This window comes from Mytilus galloprovincialis, chromosome 4 (genome assembly GCF_965363235.1).
Source record: "Mytilus galloprovincialis chromosome 4, xbMytGall1.hap1.1, whole genome shotgun sequence".
Taxonomy (NCBI): Eukaryota; Metazoa; Mollusca; class Bivalvia; order Mytilida; family Mytilidae; genus Mytilus; species Mytilus galloprovincialis.
In genome coordinates, this window is record NC_134841.1 from 78,151,617 (window position 1) to 78,173,706 (window position 22,090).

A 22,090-nucleotide genomic window follows, 5' to 3' on the forward strand; every position below is an offset into this window, starting at 1 on the left:
AAAAGAAGAAATTTCATATTGTTGAATCCTCAAGCTAAACTCAATTTAGTAGACTATTTAAAACATTTGTTAGAAAAATACATCTCTCACTATTTTTATCTTTTAAATCAGAGAAAAGAATATTTCTTATTAGAAAAATATTTTATATCGGACAATCCCGTTATCAATGTAACAGATGCAGAAGTATTATATTGATTATAAACATATCTAAACTTAAATTGAATTTCTATTTGTTTTAACTAATAAACTCATCATAGATACCAGGACAGTCTGTTTGTGACACCAGGTACTGTCTGGTGAATGTTTCATAGTACATATTTGAATAAAATTTTATCAAGAGAAAAAAGTAGTTACTACTGTAATCACTAGCCAGTCAACACTGAGGGGGAGTTCGACTTTAATCTTAATTGACTAGGATTGTCAGTTTTCATCTGGGCGTCACTTGCTGGTCTTGTGTGGACGAGGCGCGCGTCTGGCGTGTTGAATTTTTAACCTGGTACCTTTTGTTGGCTATTATTCGTGTGTTTCTCTGTCCTATATTTTCTCCCATTCATTTGTATTGTAGTCCTGTCATGTAATGTTGTCATTTAAATGTTATATTTAACATTGCCATCAAAGCAGGAGGTTTGGTATGCCACAAAACCAGGTTCAGCCCACCACTTTTTTCTTAAAATGTCCCAAGTCAGGAAAAGTGACATTGGTGTATTATAGTTCGTTTTTGTATATGCTACATTTAAATGTTGTGTTTCTGTTGTGTCGTAGTTCTTCTCTTATATTTGATGCGTTACCCTCAGTTTTCGTCCCCGAGGGTATCACCAACCCAGTAGTCAACACTTCGGTGTTGACATAAATATCAATAATGTGGTCATTTTTATAAATTTCCTGTGTACAAAACTTTGAATTTTTCGAAAAACTAAGGATTTTCTTATCCCAGGAATAGATTACCTTAGCCGTATTTGGCACAACTTTTTGGAATTTTGGATCCTCATTGCTCTTCAACTTTGTACTAGTTTGGCTTTATAAATATTTTGATATGAGCGTCACTGATGAGTCTTATGTAAACGAAACGCGCGTCTTGCGTTCTAAATTATAATCCTGGTACCTTTGATAACTATTTAGTTTGTAATCCAGATTTATTTTTTTTTCTCAATCGATTTATGAATTTCAAACAGCGGTATACTACTATTGCCTTTATTCCTATCAAAGGTCGGTGATTTTCTTCGGGCTCTCCGGCATCCTGCACCAATTAAAACTGACCGCCACGAAACAGCCTAAATGCGGTGCTTAAAAGTCGCGTAAAAACAACAAAGATCAAATCAAATAATGTTTTGGATTTTTTGGTCAGATTTTCGGAGTCTTCTGGTTTTATCCATTTAAATGCCTTAAAAACATTGCCCATTGACCCCAATTTTTCTTTGCATAAATCTTTTACATGTATAATTATAAGCCATCAGTAAAAGTCTTATAAAATCATAATTATTTTTTAATAATTTTTATAGAATTAAAATTTCAATGGCTTATGTATAGAAAACAAGAACATTGACCTATATATTTTATTTACTTTTTTTTTTTGTTCCTTTATTCGCCCCCTTTCAATATATACAAGTGTCATGAAACATTTGTTATTTTGAAACAGAGTAGCGAACTTCCTTATTGTTGTCATTTTAGCGGTATATTTAACATTGCCATAAAGCACGAGGTTTGGCTAGCCAAAAAAACAGAGGGTTTGTTATTTAATAGTTCGTTTCTATGTATGTTGCATTGTCGATTGTTTTTGCTGCATTTCAGTGTTCTGTTGTTTCGTCGTTTTTCTCTTACAGTTGGCGTGTTTCCCTTGGTATTAGTTTGTTACCCGGATTTGTTTTCTTACAATCGATTTATAACGTTTGATACTATTGTTACCTTTATTTACATCTGCACTGGAGATAGTGTACAGATACGAAATCTGCCTGGAATCTATTGAAATGATAACCATGCTCTAATGAGTAATAATATTTCGGGAGGGAAAGGGGAAGGGACTACCAACGTAAAAGGGTTATTTTGACCGCTTTACAACCAAATATATATAGATAACTTTAAGGCTTTCAACAATGAGCAAATTCCATACTGTATAAGAGTTACCGATTTTAATCGGACAAATGCGGTAATCAATTCAAAAAAAATGATGCAAGGGTTGGTTTGTCGTGTGCGTGGCTGTTCTAGTCTACCCCCTGTTAAATAAATCTGAAAAATTATAATAAATCTGTAGCTAGCAGGACTTATTTCTTTAATATCCGCTTCAACAAATTGTGTTGAATTCTTTATTTCAAAAACCTAATATTTGCCATTTTAAATTTACAATTTCTCGTACGATACCATCAAATTCACTCTTGGCATTTTGTAACTTAGGAGTAGCCATGTTATCTTGCTGAAATCGGTGAATGTGCGAATAATGCAACAAATAGAGAAAAAACACTTATCTCAAAACTGTATTAATTCTTTTTGTTATTCCTCAGAATAAAAATAATGGTCCATTATGGGTTTTTGTCAACTGCAATTTTTAACACAGCGAAATCGAAATAGGTTTTGCACATAGGTTACGAAACATGTGGATTTACGTGGGAGGTATTGTTGAGAACACTGCGGGAATTACGACGTCGAGTTTTACTAATTGTATCTAGGTTTACGACAATGCCAGACGTAGCCGTAGCAGCTGTAAATATACATGAAGTAAACGTAGAACTGTATGGTTGTGTTCTTTCTGAATAACGATAGTAGAATTAGCTCCGACATTTATGGTGCCGTAAGCAAAAAGGAAAATTGATACAAAGCCGAAGGCCATTCGTTCCAGGCACAAATGAGCAATTATCGGACTTTGGAAGAACTTTGAAGACATTAAAGATAGCTCCAAAATAGAAGTTGAACAAAGTCATAGCTATTTTAGATTCCGTGTTACAGAAAAGGGACATTCTAAAATATCTAAATGAGAAAATTATGGAAGTCTGCTCGGATGAAGAGCTGGTGGACGAAATTCAGCAAACATATGAGTACATATTTGATTTAGATTAAAAAATCCGTCAGATTAGAAAACTCATTCAACCCTCACAGTCAACAAGTCATAATTTACCCGTCAATACTACCGTTTTTCAAGCTAGTAAAGTTACTCCCTCTGATACACCCATGCATACTATGATTTCACCTACAGGCAATAGTGTACCCACAAGCGACTCCTCTCAATTTAACCCACACTTTATTGTTTCACGTCGACATCTAATGTACAATCAAATGCAGCATTATTTTATAAAAGTAACAATTGTTTACTACTACAAACTCGTCTATGCACATTCCAATATAAAAAAGAAGATGTGGTATGATTGCCAATGAGACAACTGTCCACAAGAGACCAAAATGACACAAACATTAACAAAGTTTACATTCGTCTTCTAACGCTAGTAATCAAAACAATAAATGACCAAGTTGAACTTACCTAATATTGAATGAAATATTTTAGGTTGGTAATCGTTTTGAGATTCATACGAGACATCCATTCACACAAATCTCACACTCAGCGACGTACAAAAGTTAAACTACTTAAAGTCACTCTTACAGGACGAAGCGACTATTATGGTTCATTACTTGTACCAGTTATTCTGAACAAGTTGTCTGCAGAAACTACAACAAAACTTAGCTAGAGAACATAGGTCAACAAAATAGACCTTAGATAAATTTCGCAAAGCAATTTTATACGGAAGCCGGAAAGTTACCTCTAAAAGTAGAAGGGTCACTCGCTACATTCCTGACCAAGGCAAAATCACGTACAAAATCAGCAATCAAAAAGAATGAAATGCCGTACTCGGATAAAAAGAAAAACACAAAGCAATGCGCATTTTGTCACGAAATCGGACACACACCTGTCAACTGCACGAAAGTAACAACCACTAACGCGCGAACGAATATAGTCGCGAACGACTGTGTTTCAACTGCCTATGTCACCACAAACTAGCTGTAAATTGTAACAATAAACTCATCAAAGATACCAGGACTAAATTTTACATATACGCCAGACGCGCGTTTCGTCTACAAAAGACTCATCAGTGACGCTCGAATCCAAAAAAGTTAAAAATGCCAAATAAAGTACGAAGTTGAAGAGCATTGAGATCCAAAATTCCTAAAAGTGTTAAAAACGTCATTACAGTAGCAGTGATTTTGTTTTGTTCAATCATCAATGACAGTGAAATAATGAAACAATAATTCGCTATTTGGTTCAATTTTGTCAAAACAAGCAAAGAATCATCGCTGATGAATTATTCACTTGCAAGTGAATAATTCGACCTCATTTAATCCATATCACCCTCATTTCAACCCATAAGCTAGAGATTGGTTATGGATGAGTGAGTCGTGTTCAGCAATTAAAAGGAAAAAAATGTCAATATTGAATGTAAAACAAGGGTAAAACATTTCATTGACTGATTAAATCTACAAAAAAAAAACATTCTTATACAGGTAAAACACGATAGATAACTTTTTTTTAAACCTATAACATGAAATCAAACAAATCTAAAACAATCCAATTGCACGAGATCGTTATCTATTTATATTTATGTTTATAACGAGTTATATAACCGTCAGAATTCTTCGGATGTCATCTAAATAGGTAATTAGATGGCGTCTATAATGAAATACACACGGACTTTTGATATATATTATTGAGTACATGCATTGTTAAATGTTTATTTCCGACTGATTGTAATTTGGATATACGTGTAGTATGTTATAATTCAAATATGAAAATTTGAGTCAAATCGGTGAATATGAATTTGATAGCTGCAGCCCCTTTAAATTAAAACTGCTGATAAAATTTTCCTGGATTCACATTTTTATATTTAAAGTTTGCGATGTATTTCCTCACCACGGTGGCTCTAAATTAATTCGTCATAAAACAAAATGTTCTTGTTTGACGTCTGTGTTCAAAGAATTTATAGCATTGTGTATGGATTTGAAACCAATTCATTGAGTATACCTAACCATTAGATTTGACAAAATTTAAATTAAGATTCTTTCAAGTGGACATTCATAGCAATGCATCAATTTGTATTGCCTATTGCACATAGGATTTTAAGGGTAAACACTATTGATATGATAATGACGATTGAAAGTGTTTATTTGTAATGTACAAATACGTCAACAATTAAATGTACCGTTAAGTTAAAATGTATGCTTAATATCATCATTTAAGAAGCTTTCATCTATATATGTCTTGCCAGGTGAGTAAAGCGGTCTAAATCATATTCAGGTATTTATTGCCGTCATTACTTAGTATACTGTTATAAACCATTAAAACCGTTTTATGTCTTTATAAACACGAAAAGAATAAACACCATGGGTAACATAGAATATTTGTAATTTAATAAACAGAAATAATACTGGATTGTCAACATACACTTTAATAAATAAAGTATTTATTCAAATATTAATAAAACATGAAAGGCAAGTGTAAAAAGAATAAAACGCATATGAAGTTAAGTGTATAGGGTCTCAACAAGAATCAATATGATTTTCAAATCCTTAGATTGTAAAAATCTCAACTTCCGGTAACAAATGCGGCGCCATATTTATTAAATTCATTTTTCACCACTGGTTGTTCTTTTCTGTCGTATTGCGGGTATATACGTCTCATTCCATTATAGGAATATTTCCAAGAATTATGCTTTGCAAAAGGTTCTTGACTTGTGGCCATTACTTGCATGGCAGTCTTATAGGGGACTTCTGGTGACCTATGCCAGTCTGTAGTTTTGGTTTCTAGTTTTGCTGGTCCGGTACTGGGAGGTTTATAGCGTTTAGGAAACCTTCTGTGTACTGGAGGTTCTCCGGTTGGTTTTCCTTGATATGTCACAGCATATGACGTATTAAGATCAAAGTTTACTGGTACACGATCATTGTGTTTTAAGTAAACATTGTCTGTGTGATGAAGTCTTAAATCTGGCAATATCAACTTTCTCCCTAAAGTGCGATCATATCGACCCTGCAAAACAGTAAACCGATATTTACTCGACATACAATATATAAATCAACCAGACATAAAAGTTCAATAGAAACTTTCAATAAATAAATTCACATATAGGAAGTATAGCAGCAAAACACAGGCCCTGAGAAATGTGTAATATATGATCATGGTAATTGATTATGTGCAATTAAAGGCATGAAATAAACTCATCAATTATCGTTACATGCAGTTTTTACTTTCATTCAGGTATTTTCACTGCCTGCAAACCAAAGTCTTCAACTTTTTATTCGGGAGTTAAAAACACCATGAGTATCAGTCCGTCCATCAGTCAATGAATGTTCTTTACATGTTAAGATCCTTGTGAAAATACAAGTCACTTATAGGACGAACTGGTACTCTTAGTGAGCACCAGAATGATCAGTTTCCTACCATTAACATTAAAATATGTTACTTGATCTTACAATATGGGGTCGTTCCAATTAAAAGACATACACGGTATACTGTTGAAGGCGGTATGGTGTTCTCTAAATGTCTTTGATTATTTTTGGCATTGCATTTCTGTCTAATTGACGTATCACGCAAATCTCTTTCTATTCATTTTAATCACTTTCTCATTTTGCGAACCAGGGCTAGACATGAATTAACTTATTATTACAGGTTTCTTCCAAGAAAAGTTTTCGATTTCATTATGAAAAGCCATCTGAATCCATGGTTATGTTACAACCTATAAATAACTGAATATGAAAGATTGTCATTTACCAACGACAAAACTAATTGGCATGTGGTTTGAGAATGAAAGGATTTATTTTGAAATTTTCATTCGGTTCAAACTTGTGTCATTAAGGTTTCAATTTATTTTTTTCAATTTCTTTTTCTTTATTGTCGGGTTACAGTTCCATGATCCAATCTTATTGTAGATTTACCGAACAAATAGAGGACAAGCTACTGTTACATTAAGATTACAGTGGAATGCACAACTTTGCGTTAAATTAAAAAAAAGTTGCAAACAATTATCTTAGAATCTGTGACAAACATAATAAGAAAGTAAACAATTCCATGACCATGTAAAAAGTCTCCCTTGTAAACTTTTAACAAAAACAAAACTCTTCAATATGAAGCATCAGAATAAACTGATTTCTTTTTTGCTTCACATAGAACAATATCTGGTTATATATATATTTTTTCCATTAGAAAGAATTACATCAAACATGAAATGATTCTGTGTTTTCCAGACCGTATATAGATAACATTGAAACATGTAAAAAGACACGGTAATTTGAAAAGAATCAATAAAATAACCAATACAGACATACGACAAAAATATGCAAATCAATATAAACACAACTCTATATTGTTTAAAATTCTAAACTACTAATCCTATATAATACTTATTCATGTTAGCCGGAAAACAGTCAATGACTTCGCTTTTAAACACGTACAATTATTCACATATTTATATACAAGCACTTTAACTGTGAAAAACTGAATAACCTATCTTTATTGAAATGCATATGAACCAGAACTTGTTAAAACGGATTACCAGCATAATACTACTGTGTGTTCTAAATGAAATAAAACTATAACCGCATAATTTGTTGATAGAATAATAACGCGAAAAGAAAACGCTATACGTCCCGAATTCATGCATGTTTCTATAAATTTTTTCTCATTATTACCTTTCGGAATGGAAGTTTCATTCGAAAATTGGGATTCTAAGTTGCTGATTATGATAGCCAGCGTTTTTTTTTTATGGAAATCAGGGTACTGAGATTACAATGGGTTATGAATATAAGTATGATGATAAAAAACATATTCATTTCATGGACTCTATTTACTCCATAATATTTCAAAAGTGCTGTACATATATAATTAAATTGTATGAATCTAACACAATTGGTATTTAATTCAGATTACTGATATCAAATACATGTGTAATTATCACAGCCATTTTTAAATTCAAGCATTGTTTGAACAACCAAATATCTATATAGGCCTATTCAAATATCATTTTTCATTCACGACTATTAAAAATCTAAATAATGACACTTTGCCTTTATTCATGATCGTGTTCCGTGAAATAAGAAGAAATTATTTTTGCTGTTAATTGAACTAAAATATTAACAGCTAAATGACATGTTTTATTTTCTTAATCAGGCATGGGAACCTTTCATCAGTTAACGCGAGAAGAATGTTTTCCCTTATTTGCTGGCCAAAAAAGTTAAATATAAAGTTTATATATATAATGTGGATTTGGATCGTTCTCATATCAGTGACTTTTCAGATGCCATACAGTTTATGATTTTGGGTCCTTGTATAAGGGACAACCATTCAGTGCAAAAACGTTACTGTAAATAGGTTTCGCGGCTTTAACAGATTTGTCGTTACATTTATAAAGAGACCTTCAGGTTTTATTGATTTGTATTGTGTCAAGTCAGTTTTTCAAAATCACATCAGTCATCCAGATAGAATTAAAATAAAAACACCATACACATAACATTAATAAACACAGCACGTATCCGTGATTTTAACATTATGTCAACTTCTATTTGGCACCATTTAAAAAATAATAAAGATCTTATTAACTTCAAACTAAACATTAGTTTGAAATGTTTTATTTTGAACCATAAAATGATAAAGGAAATGCTTAAAATGTAAAGTCACTATATCAATCTTAGTTTCTGGATGATTTTCGAAGGTCTGTTATTTTTTTCAGACTTCCTGAAACTCAATACAAGACTTTGGCCAATGTTTTGCTATACAAGTTTTACATTGGTGTATAAAATATTTGGTTATCCTAAACATTTATACTTACATCACCAAAGTATACTCCATGATCCTGGAAAGAGTGTCGGTTGTCATGCTCCGAAAACACATTGGAAATTTTATAGTTGATCTGAAATGAAAATCGTCATACGTGTTTATTATGGAAAAAAACACCTAATAAATACTGCAAACATGTCGAAATAACATAAAGACAGGAGGGGTCAAGGAATTGAAAATATCACAAAACCCAAATATAAATGAGGTAACACGAACTGAGTGATGTCCGGAAAATCTTCTTATCTCTAAAAGTGTAATGTAAAAATGTTAATTGTACTAAACCTCCGATACCAGATCTAAACTCTCAGGTAGAACATTGGTATCTTGTTCAAAGACACATCTAATGACACGGCACGGAATAATAATTCAGAAAAACTTCCATGAACACACAATACCTCATGAATGCCTGGACGTCTCTTGTGTCGAACAACATTTGGTCTGTGTCGTATAAAATATGACATAGCTGGATAATGGTCAAGTAATTCCATCAAACAGTATACAACTTTTCCGTCTTTTATTATTTTGGCACAGTTATGGCCGTCAACTATCCTATCTACAGTTATTACATAGCGTCGTTTATCTGATCTTCGGAGCTATGTGTACTTATATCAGGGACATATATCATTCCCAGCTTATATATACTCTTTAAACCTACCAGAAGATATCATTATTGTCGATCTTATACCAATTACCGAGACATAATTATCATTTAAATCGAAATAATATAATTTAATATCTCTAATTATTATTTTATTTTAATTGCTATCATTGCATGTCTATTGACTAACGACTTCGACCAAGTATTTTGCATTTATCATAGCGATAATATGAACAATTCTGTCTTAAATTTAGCTTAACTTTTGCTGAGGTTGCCAATTAAGTTACTGCACTGAAACTTTTAGCGGCATTTATTGATTGCAATTGCATAAATATATATGTAATACCCATTAAACAGTTTTTTAATATATGTTTTTTAAAGTATTTATTGGTGTAACTGTTAAAGCAATTAAGGGCCATAACTCCTATACGGTACATGTGCAAATCGCCAATATAAAATTAGACCGCTTTTATGTCATCAGTGACAACATATTCAAATTTTAAAAAGCGTGGTCGAATGGTTCTTAAAATTAAGCACGGAAACGGATGAAGCCACACACCCACCCGCCGTACTAGTCGCAAGCCTTGCTCACTGCAAGACGAGGCTATTCGCCGTACAATCCCATGTCAACTTGCTGACCGGATTATATATGCATGTTAAGTCATACAATACCAAAATTGAAATAGGTCTGGATACGACTTTTCCTGTGTCAATGACTTGTTAATTTATTTAACTTATTCCCTAGATAAAACATTGATTTATAGCCGTATAAACATCATATTTGATACCATATCATTCGAAATTGGCTATTTACCGGTCTGATTTAAATAGGGTATCTTAATATAGGTATACACCACGAAACTTCGCACAAACTGCATATTTAATTTAAACGCCAGATTAAAATTCATTGAAATTATCGTTTCTTTATCGTGAAAATGTTACATTTAATTAATTTTTAATCCGACGTTTTTTATTCTGTTGTACAGTTAAAATATATATACCATGGTTTTTGCGCGAAATGGTTCTGGTGGTGGTGCAGGCTTTCCTGGTTCGACAAATTGAGCGTTCATCATGGAACCAGTACTTGTATCACATGTTCTTTCCAATTTTGCACTGCTGCTTCCACGATGGACGAACTGAAAGAGAAAAATAATATATCTGTATGTACAAGAATATACACCAGAGCACATAGAGGTTCCCACTTCGCCTATGTGGAAAACTTAATCATGAAATAACAACAAATTTACCAAACTTAAGCAAGTATTGTTTGTTAGATTGTGAACCTCCTGAAAATCCTGGCACTATTCAAAGAATTTGTTAATTTGTGTTTCTAGATTTTTAAAATAAATTTCCAGTTAGAAATATGAAGTAAAACTGGTTTGTTGTCTCACAGGCAACCAAAGTCGCGGCGGCGAATATTACAAATGCAACTCTTAAATGTCATATATTGACCTCAATATTACTGGTATACTTATTGGTCAAGTTGGTGTCTGTAATACAATGATTTGGCATGACAAATAAAATAGTGTATACGGTAAGTAAGATTGTGGTAACAAACAAAAGCGCTTTCATTATAGCCTTCATCACCATTTTGACGCCCCAATGGTCAATTTATGGTTAAGAAAGCATATGTTACGTGTAAATCTATTGTAAGATTATTTTAACATTACGAGTTTTAAAAACTATTTATACCATTATATAATCATGCTTACTTATATACATTCATATAAAAGTGGAAAAACGGGAGTGTTGTAAAATATCTTTACAAGATGAATATCTTATACATTTATTTGATTAACTATGCAAATCTTGATTCGTCTACTCGAAATGTGTATAACGGTAATCTATTTAAATAGTAAGCAGGTTTTTTTGGGATATTCTCGCCGCTTATCTAGGCTTAAATTTATTGAATAAAATGTCAAAGTGAAATTAAATTAAAATCAATAGTAATGCACTTATGTATTTAAACAAATCGTGATTTGATGAAAAGAACATGGTCCCACTTAAAACAAACAAAATAGTTATTTCAATAGGTATATATACATTTATATTTTATGGGCTAAATAAATACGAAAACTTCTTGTCTTAAAGTGTACATATTAATGGGTTGGGCCTGTAAGAGGCTTTATAAATGTTTAACTTAAATTGAAGGGGATATTTTAACAACCATAAAATAATTAGTTACTCTATTTAAAAACAGCAATGAAAATATAGTATGCTTAATATCATATTACACAATACAGGTACAAATATACAAATAAAATGGTATTTAGTTACATGGATAATAAACTTCTTTTCAGAGCTCGTAAAACAATAGTGATGATATCTAACAAGAGACAAAAAGATGTCCATCTACCTGCTACCAGTCATGAAAATATCCATACTTCACCAAAAAAACAAAAAGAAAGAAAAATAAAGGGATCTCCTCTAACCTAGTCATTCTGTCATCACCTGTTCAGTTGTTTTTACGGAAAATGTTGTTTTGTTTCGTACCTTTGTTTAACCCTTATTTGCATCTAATAAGAGGACTTCGTTTAAATCTTAATTATCTTAGGACACAAGATCCATTGCAGGACTTTTTATAGAACCCCTTAAGTATGTCTAAGCTTAATCCGTAACCAAAAAGGGGTTAAAAGAAAGTTTTTTTTCTATTTTTATGGTGTCCGACACAAATTTTAAAGAAATTTCTCCTTTCACTTAAACTTTTATACATCATCTCCCTGACAGTAACGTACAACAGAGAAAGGTCCAGGGAGCAACTACATACAAATTCAATGATGACCACTATAGAGGTTATGTTAATTTGAAAGCATATTATAATTTTACCGGCAAATGAAGACATGATAGAATAGTCGACTTTTTAATTTGCTACATGCTGATTATCTCATTCTAAGTTGCATGCTTAATTTAAAATTCATAATCCTTGTTGTTCAAAATGAAAATTATAATAACATAGCAACTCAGCAATAACTGTGAATAAAAGTATATTGATCATTTTCCATTTTGACGAAATTAATTATATTTAAACATCATGGAACATTTAATAATTAATGTAAGCAAGTTAAAGGGGATTTAAAGTGGGTGACATAATGAGTTTTGACAATAGAAAATACATTGGAATGGATCTTTCTTTGTTGTCGTATATCCTTGTCGTTCTTACAATGATAAATGAGTTCCATTATTCAACCTTCTTTTTGTTATACGATTTACTTAAAAAAAAGATGGCCTAGAATTTTTACTGACTTAAAAAAATTTAAGATACGATCGAATCCTTTTCATATTGTGACAATTGTTTACATGATTATTTTGAGAATAGTCCTTTTATTTATTTAAGAATTAGCAAAACAAGTTGACAATGTATAAGTTAGAATGTGATCATATCTACAATTTGTTGTGCCAAGACTTGATCAAAATATATGAGAAAAAAAAATGTTTTTGAGTTTCAAACTATTTCAACTGTGAGCATCGAAATTTAAAAAAAGTTTAAAATTCATTATAAAAATCTTTAAAAGATGAAATAAGGGAAAATAAAGCTTGAAGTATCTAACATCATATTTCAGATGGCAAAATTTAAGAAACAGAAAATATACATGGCAAAATTTAAGAAAACAGAAAATATATACAGTGTATAAATATGTCTTTTGTAGATACTATCTTCCGACTTTGAATAGCATTAAAACAAATTCTCACTCGTCATTAAAATAATAAATCTAATCGATATAACACAATTTATGTAAATAGAATTTTAATTTAAATAAACAATTGAAATTAAATAGCAAATACTTACCCAAGATCCATCTGGATCGACTGAAGGAACAAACTGTCTTCCTCGTCCCATTTTTAACTTTTAAAATCCTTAATATATCCTCTTCATTCCGTCAAATAAAAAACTACCAAGTCATTAATTTCGATTAAATTACATGTTGTTCGTTACTTAACAACTTTCATATTTTAAAACTATTAGATTCACTACATGTAAATCAGATCACAGGAAATCAATCGTACTTATCAACGATCAGACATTTAACTGTGACGTATCGCTGGCACAACCGAGTCCTTAGTTACCACCCGTAAAAAGGGGGAGGTGATCGGTCAAATGAATACAACGTAATCTGTGTTCAAGACACAATAGGCATTTAATTGAATAGCTCAATTAAAAGTATTTGTTTGTTAATGGGTCAATAATCGCAGGAATTAAAGGGAGATCATGCAATTATTACCAATAAAATATTTGAAATTAAATAACGCCAAAATAAAATTATTTCCGTGTCCGTTCAGCTCATATTAGCATCGAGAGATCAGTGCAATTCCATCGCATTTAAAACGTTCTTAGATTTGAATTAAACAGAGACATGCAATATATGTCTCTAGATTAAGTATTCAAAATATAAGATTTATTCAAACATCTATTCATATGGTCTTTTGGTTAATTTCAATGAGACATGTGGCGTGTTAAAAATCCATACTTTATGATAAATTTTAAGTTATTTTTAATATAAGCAAGGATTTCTTACTATACAAATCCTTGATACAAGTGACAATCATAGTTTGGTGTGATATCGGTAGCAGTACGGTAAATCTACCAAGTATCCCCTCTTTCCTGTTTTAGTAAAAAAGAGAGACTGGAACAAAAGCAACAGTTTTCTTATAAAAAAAACCCGTCGACCGGTGATGCTTTTCCATCGCTTGTTGAAAAACGTAACGTTAATATATAGACAGGATATCAAAACCACTGTTGAAAAAGCACATGTAATCTTGCAAATAGGCTGGTAAAGATGCCAGTATCCTGATTAGTAAAACGATATACGAGTTCCACTTTTATGTTTTTGATAATCTAGTAAAAACAAAGATTTGTGTATGTTTGAGGGAGAAAAAAAGGGGGTGTCAATAACTTATTACTAAATTAAGAAAAATAGTTAAATACAGATAAGGGAATAAAAACAACTAACTGTACACTTTTACAATGTCAACCCTGTTTTATTTACATTTTTAATGATAAGCCTAGTTAACAAATTAAAAAGGTCAAGATTTAAAAATGATTAAAAATTTTACACGAAGTTTAAAAGAAATATACATTTTTAATCCTACCCTTTTACATCTTCAACACGCTTGTATTATTTCATCACGGCATAAGGACAAATTGTCAATGTTGAAAAAAAAATAAAGATATGCATTATACAACTTTCAGCAGGTGGGGAACCGTAGAATGGTTAATCTAGTGATAGCATGCTTGTGTCGAGTGTGGAAAAACTTTGAAATTGGGCGAAGCAGCTTCTCTTTAGTTCTCGCAACATTCAGGAGTAAGAGCAATTAAAGAATCATAGTGAGCGCGCTCACATACCCCACGTCCCCACATTGTCATTGGAGAAATTAAATAAGCGTTAAGAAAAGAAAATTGAATAAGAAAAAAAAAAATCGTAATTTCCGGTCTATAAGCACATCTGCATAGTATGTCCTTATTATCTACAAAGTTTCATGAAATTCTGTTGCGTGGTTTCAGAGGACTGAGTTGCGCGCTGACAAACTGTTGCAGAAGTACATTGAAGCAAATAAGTTCAAAGGAGCGTAACTCCTAGAAAAATAATTGAATCGTAATTTCCTGTCGATATGCACATTTACATATTATGTTCTTATCATCTAAAAGGGTTTCGTGAAATTCTGTTGTGTGGTTTTAGAGGAGTTGCAATGACAAACTGTTGCAATAGTACATTAAAGCAAATAAGTTCAAAGGTGCGTAACTCCTAGAAAAAAATATTGAATCGTAATTTCCTGTCGATATGCACATCAACATATTGGTCCAACTTGTTTCACAAAGGATAGGCGAACGGCGAACGGCTAACGGCGTACGCCGTATTTTGACTCAAAACAAGTAAACCGGCATATCATCCAACATTAGGAAAATAATAATTTAGCCTTTAAATCTGCATTTTTGCATAATTACATATTTAAGGAGTTTTATTAAAACATTGACGAAAATATTCATGCTTTAATATTTTTATTATCTTAATTTAATTGTATTTTAGGTTGTCATTGCTTTGTTTTTAAAGAAATTTTCTGTTTCGTAATAGGTTTAGAGATTAATTATTATGTTTAAAAAAAAAAAAAAACGTTTTCTCTTCACCATCTAAGCATCTTCGAAGTATGAAGATAAATTGCACATAACAATAATATTTTTTCGTTTACTGGTTGTTTTTCAGTATTTGTAACCTTTAGTTTTTCTCACTTACACTCTTTCCGCCATCTTGAAATGAAAATGCGCCGCCTTCGCCTGAGTCCTGAGATAGGCGAGGGCGGCGTACGCCGTTATTGCGCGCGCATCCAACATTTTGTGAAACAAGTGCACCGGGCGTTCGCCACCGGCGAAAGGCGTACGCCTTTTTCCGGAAACAAGTAGGACCATTATGTTCTTATCATCTAAAAGGGTTTCGTGAGATTCTGTTGTGTGGTTTGAGAGGAGTTGCGATGACAAGAAAAAGGACTGACTGACGGATGGGTCAAAAACATTATATATCCCTCCGCAACTTTATGAAATTTAAAATGTTGCTGCAGTATTGCCGCAGCGTTGCGGCTTTAAAGCTGCAACCTAATCAGGTTGCCAGAGGATTGTTGCCGGATGATGCTGCTAGCGGCATTGTTCTGGCATCATTGTGACACCAATTCCTTTCAAAATTAATGAGCACCACAATATAGCCAGAAAATTTGATGATGTCATTTCCAGCGTTTTTAGCTATTCCCTGTACTAGTGTGTTAGAAATCCACCATGTTGCTTGTGATTATAATTGTATTGAAGAATTTGGTGTTCGAGCTGGGTTTTTTTTTTGAAGATTTGAAGACTTATAAGTAAACTCATATCAAGTAATTGCATGTATAGAAAAGATCAATCTTGCATTGTGTATTTCAATAACATGGCCTCATCTGAGTTCACTCTACATGTATCGGTGAAGTTTGTGTGTTGTTTTTTTTTGCAGCAGTTTAATTGCATACCTTTAGTTTGGTAAATAACACAATATTATTTGCTAAACTTAAGGCACATAATTATGCAGATACCGCTGACATTTATTTTATGTGCCTGTGCATACAAATTTATAATGCATGAATGCATGTCATATATATGCATTGACAACTTGTTTTTGCCGGCACAATACATTTTATACAAAACACGGCCTATTCGCATGTTTTGTCACTAAAATGATGCAAGAATATAGCCGTATAAGCGCCGCAACAGTGCCACAATCATAATGCCAGAAAACTAATTTGCATACGAATTACGCCATAGCCGCATCAGTGCCGCAACATGATGCCAGAATATTGCCACAAAGGTGCCAGAATATAGCCGCAATTATGGTGCCAGAAAACTAATTTGCATACGAAATATGCTATCGCTGCATCGAAGCCGCAACAGTTTGCAGCAATAAAGCCCCCGCATAACCATACTGCTGTCGCAACTATGTGCCAGAGGGCTTATATTTCCATAAGGGTATGAATACAAATACGGATATTCTTAGAATTGAGGGTCGTCATTTAAAAGTTACGACCATCCTTTATAAATTAAAGTCATTCTTTACAAATACGGTCATCTTTTACAAGTTACGGTCATCTGTTTACCAATCACGGTCATCCTTGTTTTATGTTACGGCAAGGAATTGTATATTTAAATATACAATTCCTTGGTTACGGTCATCTTGAAAATATTTTGATGATGATTTACGGACATCTTAGATATTTTTTCAAATTGAACTTCGCGTTTCCTGAACATTTTTCGGTAGTAATTTGTGATTTCTGTGTGAATATTTTATTTTACATCGTATCAATGTATACTTTGTAAAGAAAATGATATAGAAACACTGTAACAGACAATACAGATACTGACCTAATTTTTCATCCTACATCTTGGGATGACCGTGAATGCAGTTACGGTCATCAGCTTTACCCCAGTGAGGTCTGTAAACTTTGAGCAGACATTTGAAAAATCTGATTGTGTAGGCATATACATGTACGAAACAGGGCTTATATTCATAACCTGTCAATAAAGTGATCTTGTCCAAAAATATTTTGATTTTGAGTTCTATCAAAAAGTGGTTTATTTTTTAATTGAAATTGTTGATAGTACAAGTATTTTGTCATGCATTGTTATCTTGTAAGTTTATAAATCACAAGTCAATTCTTCATAAACTGTCATTGTTTTAAATTTATACTTTTTGATGAAAAGTGCATCTCAAATTAATCAATATTTTATAATATGTTATTTGTCTTTCTAGAATAAAACTATGGTCTTGAATATCTATGAAATATTTGCCACTGGGCAATTTGGAGACAGCAACCAGGCAGTCAAGTGCATACAAAAACTCAATCCTTTCGATAGAATAACATTATAGTCTAATTTTATACAAATGAAAGATTCTCAGTTGACTGTTGTATTTCTCGTGAACCCTTTTTTCTACGTTTGTATTGAGATATTTTTGGAGAAAGATAAAAGGTGTGATACAGTTTGCCTCCCCCCCCCCGTGATAATTATAATTTAGTAGTAATAGAGGGTAGTTGAGTTGTTTAAAGTCCTGCACAACGACTAAATTGTAATTGACATGAATCTGCATTCGTAGTCTGCATTTTCTCAATTTATTTTTGTGATGCTTGTAAAATCTAATGATGTTCATTGGTCCCTGGTAAAACCATAAATATACATGTCATACCATATAACGATAATATTCATTCAATACAATACAATACAATAATGATAACAGTATTACATGTCTACGTTTAGGGACTGTAATGATTGCTTAAATAAGAGCAAACATCGAACATATTATAATAAAATAATCAATAGGTACAGTATTTGAGAATTATTTCAACATCATCAGTGACCGAGATATGTATACACTTTGTAAATTCCGAACATTGAATCATACACTGCTAATTGAAAAGGGGAGATGGCATAACATTGACAGAAGTGAAAGAAAATGTTCAATATGTACGAAAGGAGATATCAGAGACGAATATTACCATATTTTTGTTTGCCGGGCTTTACAAGGTGAAAGCAGAAATTTATTCCAAATGAACTAATACCAAGACATAACATTATCAAATTTAACACACTGTTTAATTCAAAACGACCAAATATACTAAGAAACCTCTACAATTTTATACGATGTGTTAATAGTAATCTCACTCCTTCTTAACAATAATAAATTTATTTATTTATCCTAAAAAAATTATTTCTTTATAAAATTTTAAATTCCACATTTGACAGTATAAGTATATATATATATATATATTCTTTTATATGTTATCTCATCCGAAATTTTATGCATTTTTAATGCATTTTTATTTTTATCAGGGACTTTCTAGTATAGAAAGTCCCTGTTATTATGTATATTATTTTTTTTCCACTTCTCTGTAACCTTTGTACTTTCATGGTTTTATGAGAATAAACTATCTATCTAGTTAGCTTTAATATTAAAAACTTTGAGAATTTTGAAAAAATAGTTCCTGGTTTACTCATAAAATAGGTACTGTAAACTCAGAAATTATTTCATACATTTATTATTCCGAGTTTGAAGAATGGACAAAAGTGCAAGATAAATTATTGCGATTTCAGAAAAATATGCATTCAGATATCAGAATGTGAGTTCTTGTCATTGCATTATAAAACAAAGTTGCATTATTTGCTTTATATGAAAACCTAGCAATAATTTCTGATTTGACAGTCATAATTATGATTTTAGTACCAAAGAAAAAAATCCCTTGCTTGATTTCTGTTACAAAAAGAGGCTTCAAAATAGATATGATATTTTTTCAATTAACAGCTTTCACTTCGACTCTTCCCTTGTATAGGCAACTCACATGGGTCAATATGCTTTATTGATTTCCCATAGACGGTAATGGTAACTTTTTCTTCTGTGACTCGGTCTATATCGGAAACTTGGATATATATGATGGCTTGTTTTGAAGTTGGAGACATTTGCACATATGTGGTTACATTTTTTTGGTACAAAGTGAGATTCATTCCTCTGTAAATTTGAATACCTGAAAAATTCTTACCATTTTGTTAAAAATTCTCTTTTTTTTACACTATAAGTTCTTTGAAAATTTAATACTTGGAATAACACCTCATCCAGGAGGTTAGGGACGGATGAACATTTCAGTCAAAGGAGCCATGGGATTAGGGCACTTTTAAAAAATTCCCTTTTCATATTGAATGAGGAAAAAAATGTGGTGAATATTTGACCACCTCAGATAAAAAAGTCTGTCGTTGAATGATTCATATAAGCTAGATATACACTTTCTCACATGACATGCCAGTCATGAATATAGGAACTTGCATAACAAAATGAGGTCAATTATCTGTTAAACAGCAAGTTTTATTATTGCTATGGCAAATTTGTTTTAATGGAAACAGCAAATGATTTATGGTCACAGTGGTTTGCCTGTTTAGTGTATTTCAATATGCCCTAATTTTACATACTACCTTCACCTCACTTTGTAAAATACATGTTTTAAACATTTATACAAGAAAGTCTTTCATTTAAAAGAGCCCTTAAAACATCACTTGCTAAGATCGACATTTGTTTCTGCAGAATGAATAATACATAAAGAGGAACAAGCATTTTGTGAGTAATGCATGGAAATACACAGTCCCCAAACAGTTAAACATTCATTATAATGTAAAGAAATTCTAACTTAATCTATAACTTGTTATGGTGTAAACTACATAAAATAATAAACAAACCTACCACTAAATTCTTCAAACAATTTACCAAAGAAAAGGAAAAAAAATCAAAAATGTCAATTTCATCAAAAATTTAATGCTAGGAAAAGTTAAACTAGGGGCTCTTAAGAGCCTTGTCATTCACCTTGGTCTATGTGCATATTCAACAATGGACACAGATAAATTCATGACAAAATTGTGTTTTGTGATGGTGATGTGTTTTTAGATCTTACTTTACTGAACATTCTTGCTGCTTACAATTATCTCTATCTATAATCTATGATTGGCCCAGTAGTTTCAGTGGAAAATGTTAGTAAAAATTTACAAATTTTATGACATTGTTAAAAATTGACTATAAAGGGCAATAACTCCTTAGAAGGTCAATTGACCATTTTGGTCATGTTGACTTATTTTTAGATCTTACTTTGCTGTAAATCATTGCTGTTTACAGTTTATCTCTATCTATAATAATATTCAAGATAATAACAAAACACGGCAAAATTTCCTTAAAATTACCAATTCAGGGGCAGCAACCTAACAACCAATTGTCCAATTCATCTGAAAATTTTAAAGCAGATAGATCTTGACCTGATTAACAATTTCACCCTGTCAGATTTGCTCTAAATGCTTTGCTTTTTGAGTTATAAGCCAAAAACTGCATTTTACCCCTATGTTCTATGTTTAGCTATGGCAGCCATCTTGGTTGGGTTTGCCGGGTCACCGGACACATTTTTAAAACTAGATACCCAATGATGATTGTGGACAAGTTTGGTTAAATTTGGCCCAGTAGTTTCAGAGGAGAAGATTTTTGTAAAAGTTAACGGCGACGGACGACAGACGACGGACAACGACGGACAGCAAGTAATGAGAAAAGCTAAAAAAATGAGTTATTTCCCTTTGAACAGAAATCTTGTAATCAATAAGTGTTTCATCAAAAATTTAATTCTAGGGAAAGGGCTTTAACTGAATAAGGAGAAAAGCTAAAATCATGAAAATTGAACTTGACCTGTAATTTGTCATGACAAAACAATACACCAAATATCAAATCAATACCTTCAAGCATGAAGAAAAAAAGTCTGGAAAACTGATTTGCTGGACTGATGGACGGACAGACGATCAGACAGAGTGCAAACCTATCAAAAATACTGTGCAGTACAACAGACCACATCATCCATGAACATCTGACTAAAGGCAGGGATCTTATATGGTTTTAAAGATTTTTATATTGTATATGATGATATATATTAGATTGTGATACTATAGAAAACTGTTTACTTACTTTTACTAACTTTGTACTAAAAATCACTTGAAATCAATTTTCCTGAAAGTTGGTTGCATATATATTGACAGTGATTAAAACAAGTGAAACTGCGAGCTACTGCTCACTGATGATACCCCGCCGCAAGTGGATAGTATTAATAGTGTGAAAATATGCAAGAGTTTGGTAGACAGGAAGTTGTCGAGTGATGAATCTGAAAATGCATCACATGGTGTAGCTGACTAATATAAATCCTGAAACCAAATTTCAGAAATCCTTGTCAAGTAGTTCCTGAGAAAAATGTGCCGAAAATTATCAACTTGGCTATCATGTGTAAAATCATACAAGTGTTTGGTAAACAGGAAGTTTTCGAGTGATGAATCTGAAAACGCATCACACTGTATAACTGACTTATATAAACCCTGAAACCAAATTACAGAAATCCTTGTCTAGTAGTTCCTGAGAAAATGCGACGAAAATACTTATGTGATGGACGGACTGACAGATGGATGGATGGATGGATGGATGGACAGACAGAGGTAAAAAAGTATACCCCCCTTTTTCAAAGCGGGGGGTATAAAAATTAGATAAGTACATTTTTTCCCTCATGAGATCTTATACTTGAAAAAAACTCCTTTTAGGTCAGGTGAGCTAAAAAGCAGACTGACAAAGGGACAAATATTTGCTTTCAAATTGGCTACAAGGCTTTAAAGAACACTATCAAAA

The 22,090-nt window shown here is 32.2% G+C and overlaps 1 protein-coding gene across 3 annotated transcripts; it reads right to left on the reverse strand.

The window, feature by feature from the left end:
- Window positions 1-5,363: 5,363 nt before the first annotated feature.
- On the reverse strand, window positions 5,364-13,436 carry LOC143073021 (testis-expressed protein 36-like). 3 transcript variants are annotated; one of them, XM_076248241.1, is made up of 4 exons: window positions 13,189-13,436; window positions 10,403-10,537; window positions 8,796-8,876; window positions 5,364-6,001 (listed from the first exon to the last, which is right to left on the reverse strand). In XM_076248241.1, the coding sequence occupies exons 1-4, from the start codon at window positions 13,237-13,239 to the stop codon at window positions 5,561-5,563; spliced, it is 708 nt and encodes a 235-aa protein (XP_076104356.1). In that variant the 5' UTR covers window positions 13,240-13,436; the 3' UTR covers window positions 5,364-5,560. The 3 variants fall into 3 exon arrangements, with proteins under 3 accessions (XP_076104356.1, XP_076104355.1, XP_076104357.1); XM_076248240.1 differs by lacking the exon at window positions 13,189-13,436 and adding an exon at window positions 10,854-10,928; XM_076248242.1 differs by lacking the exons at window positions 10,403-10,537; window positions 13,189-13,436 and adding an exon at window positions 9,199-9,352.
- Between the last annotated feature and the right edge of the window lie 8,654 nt (window positions 13,437-22,090).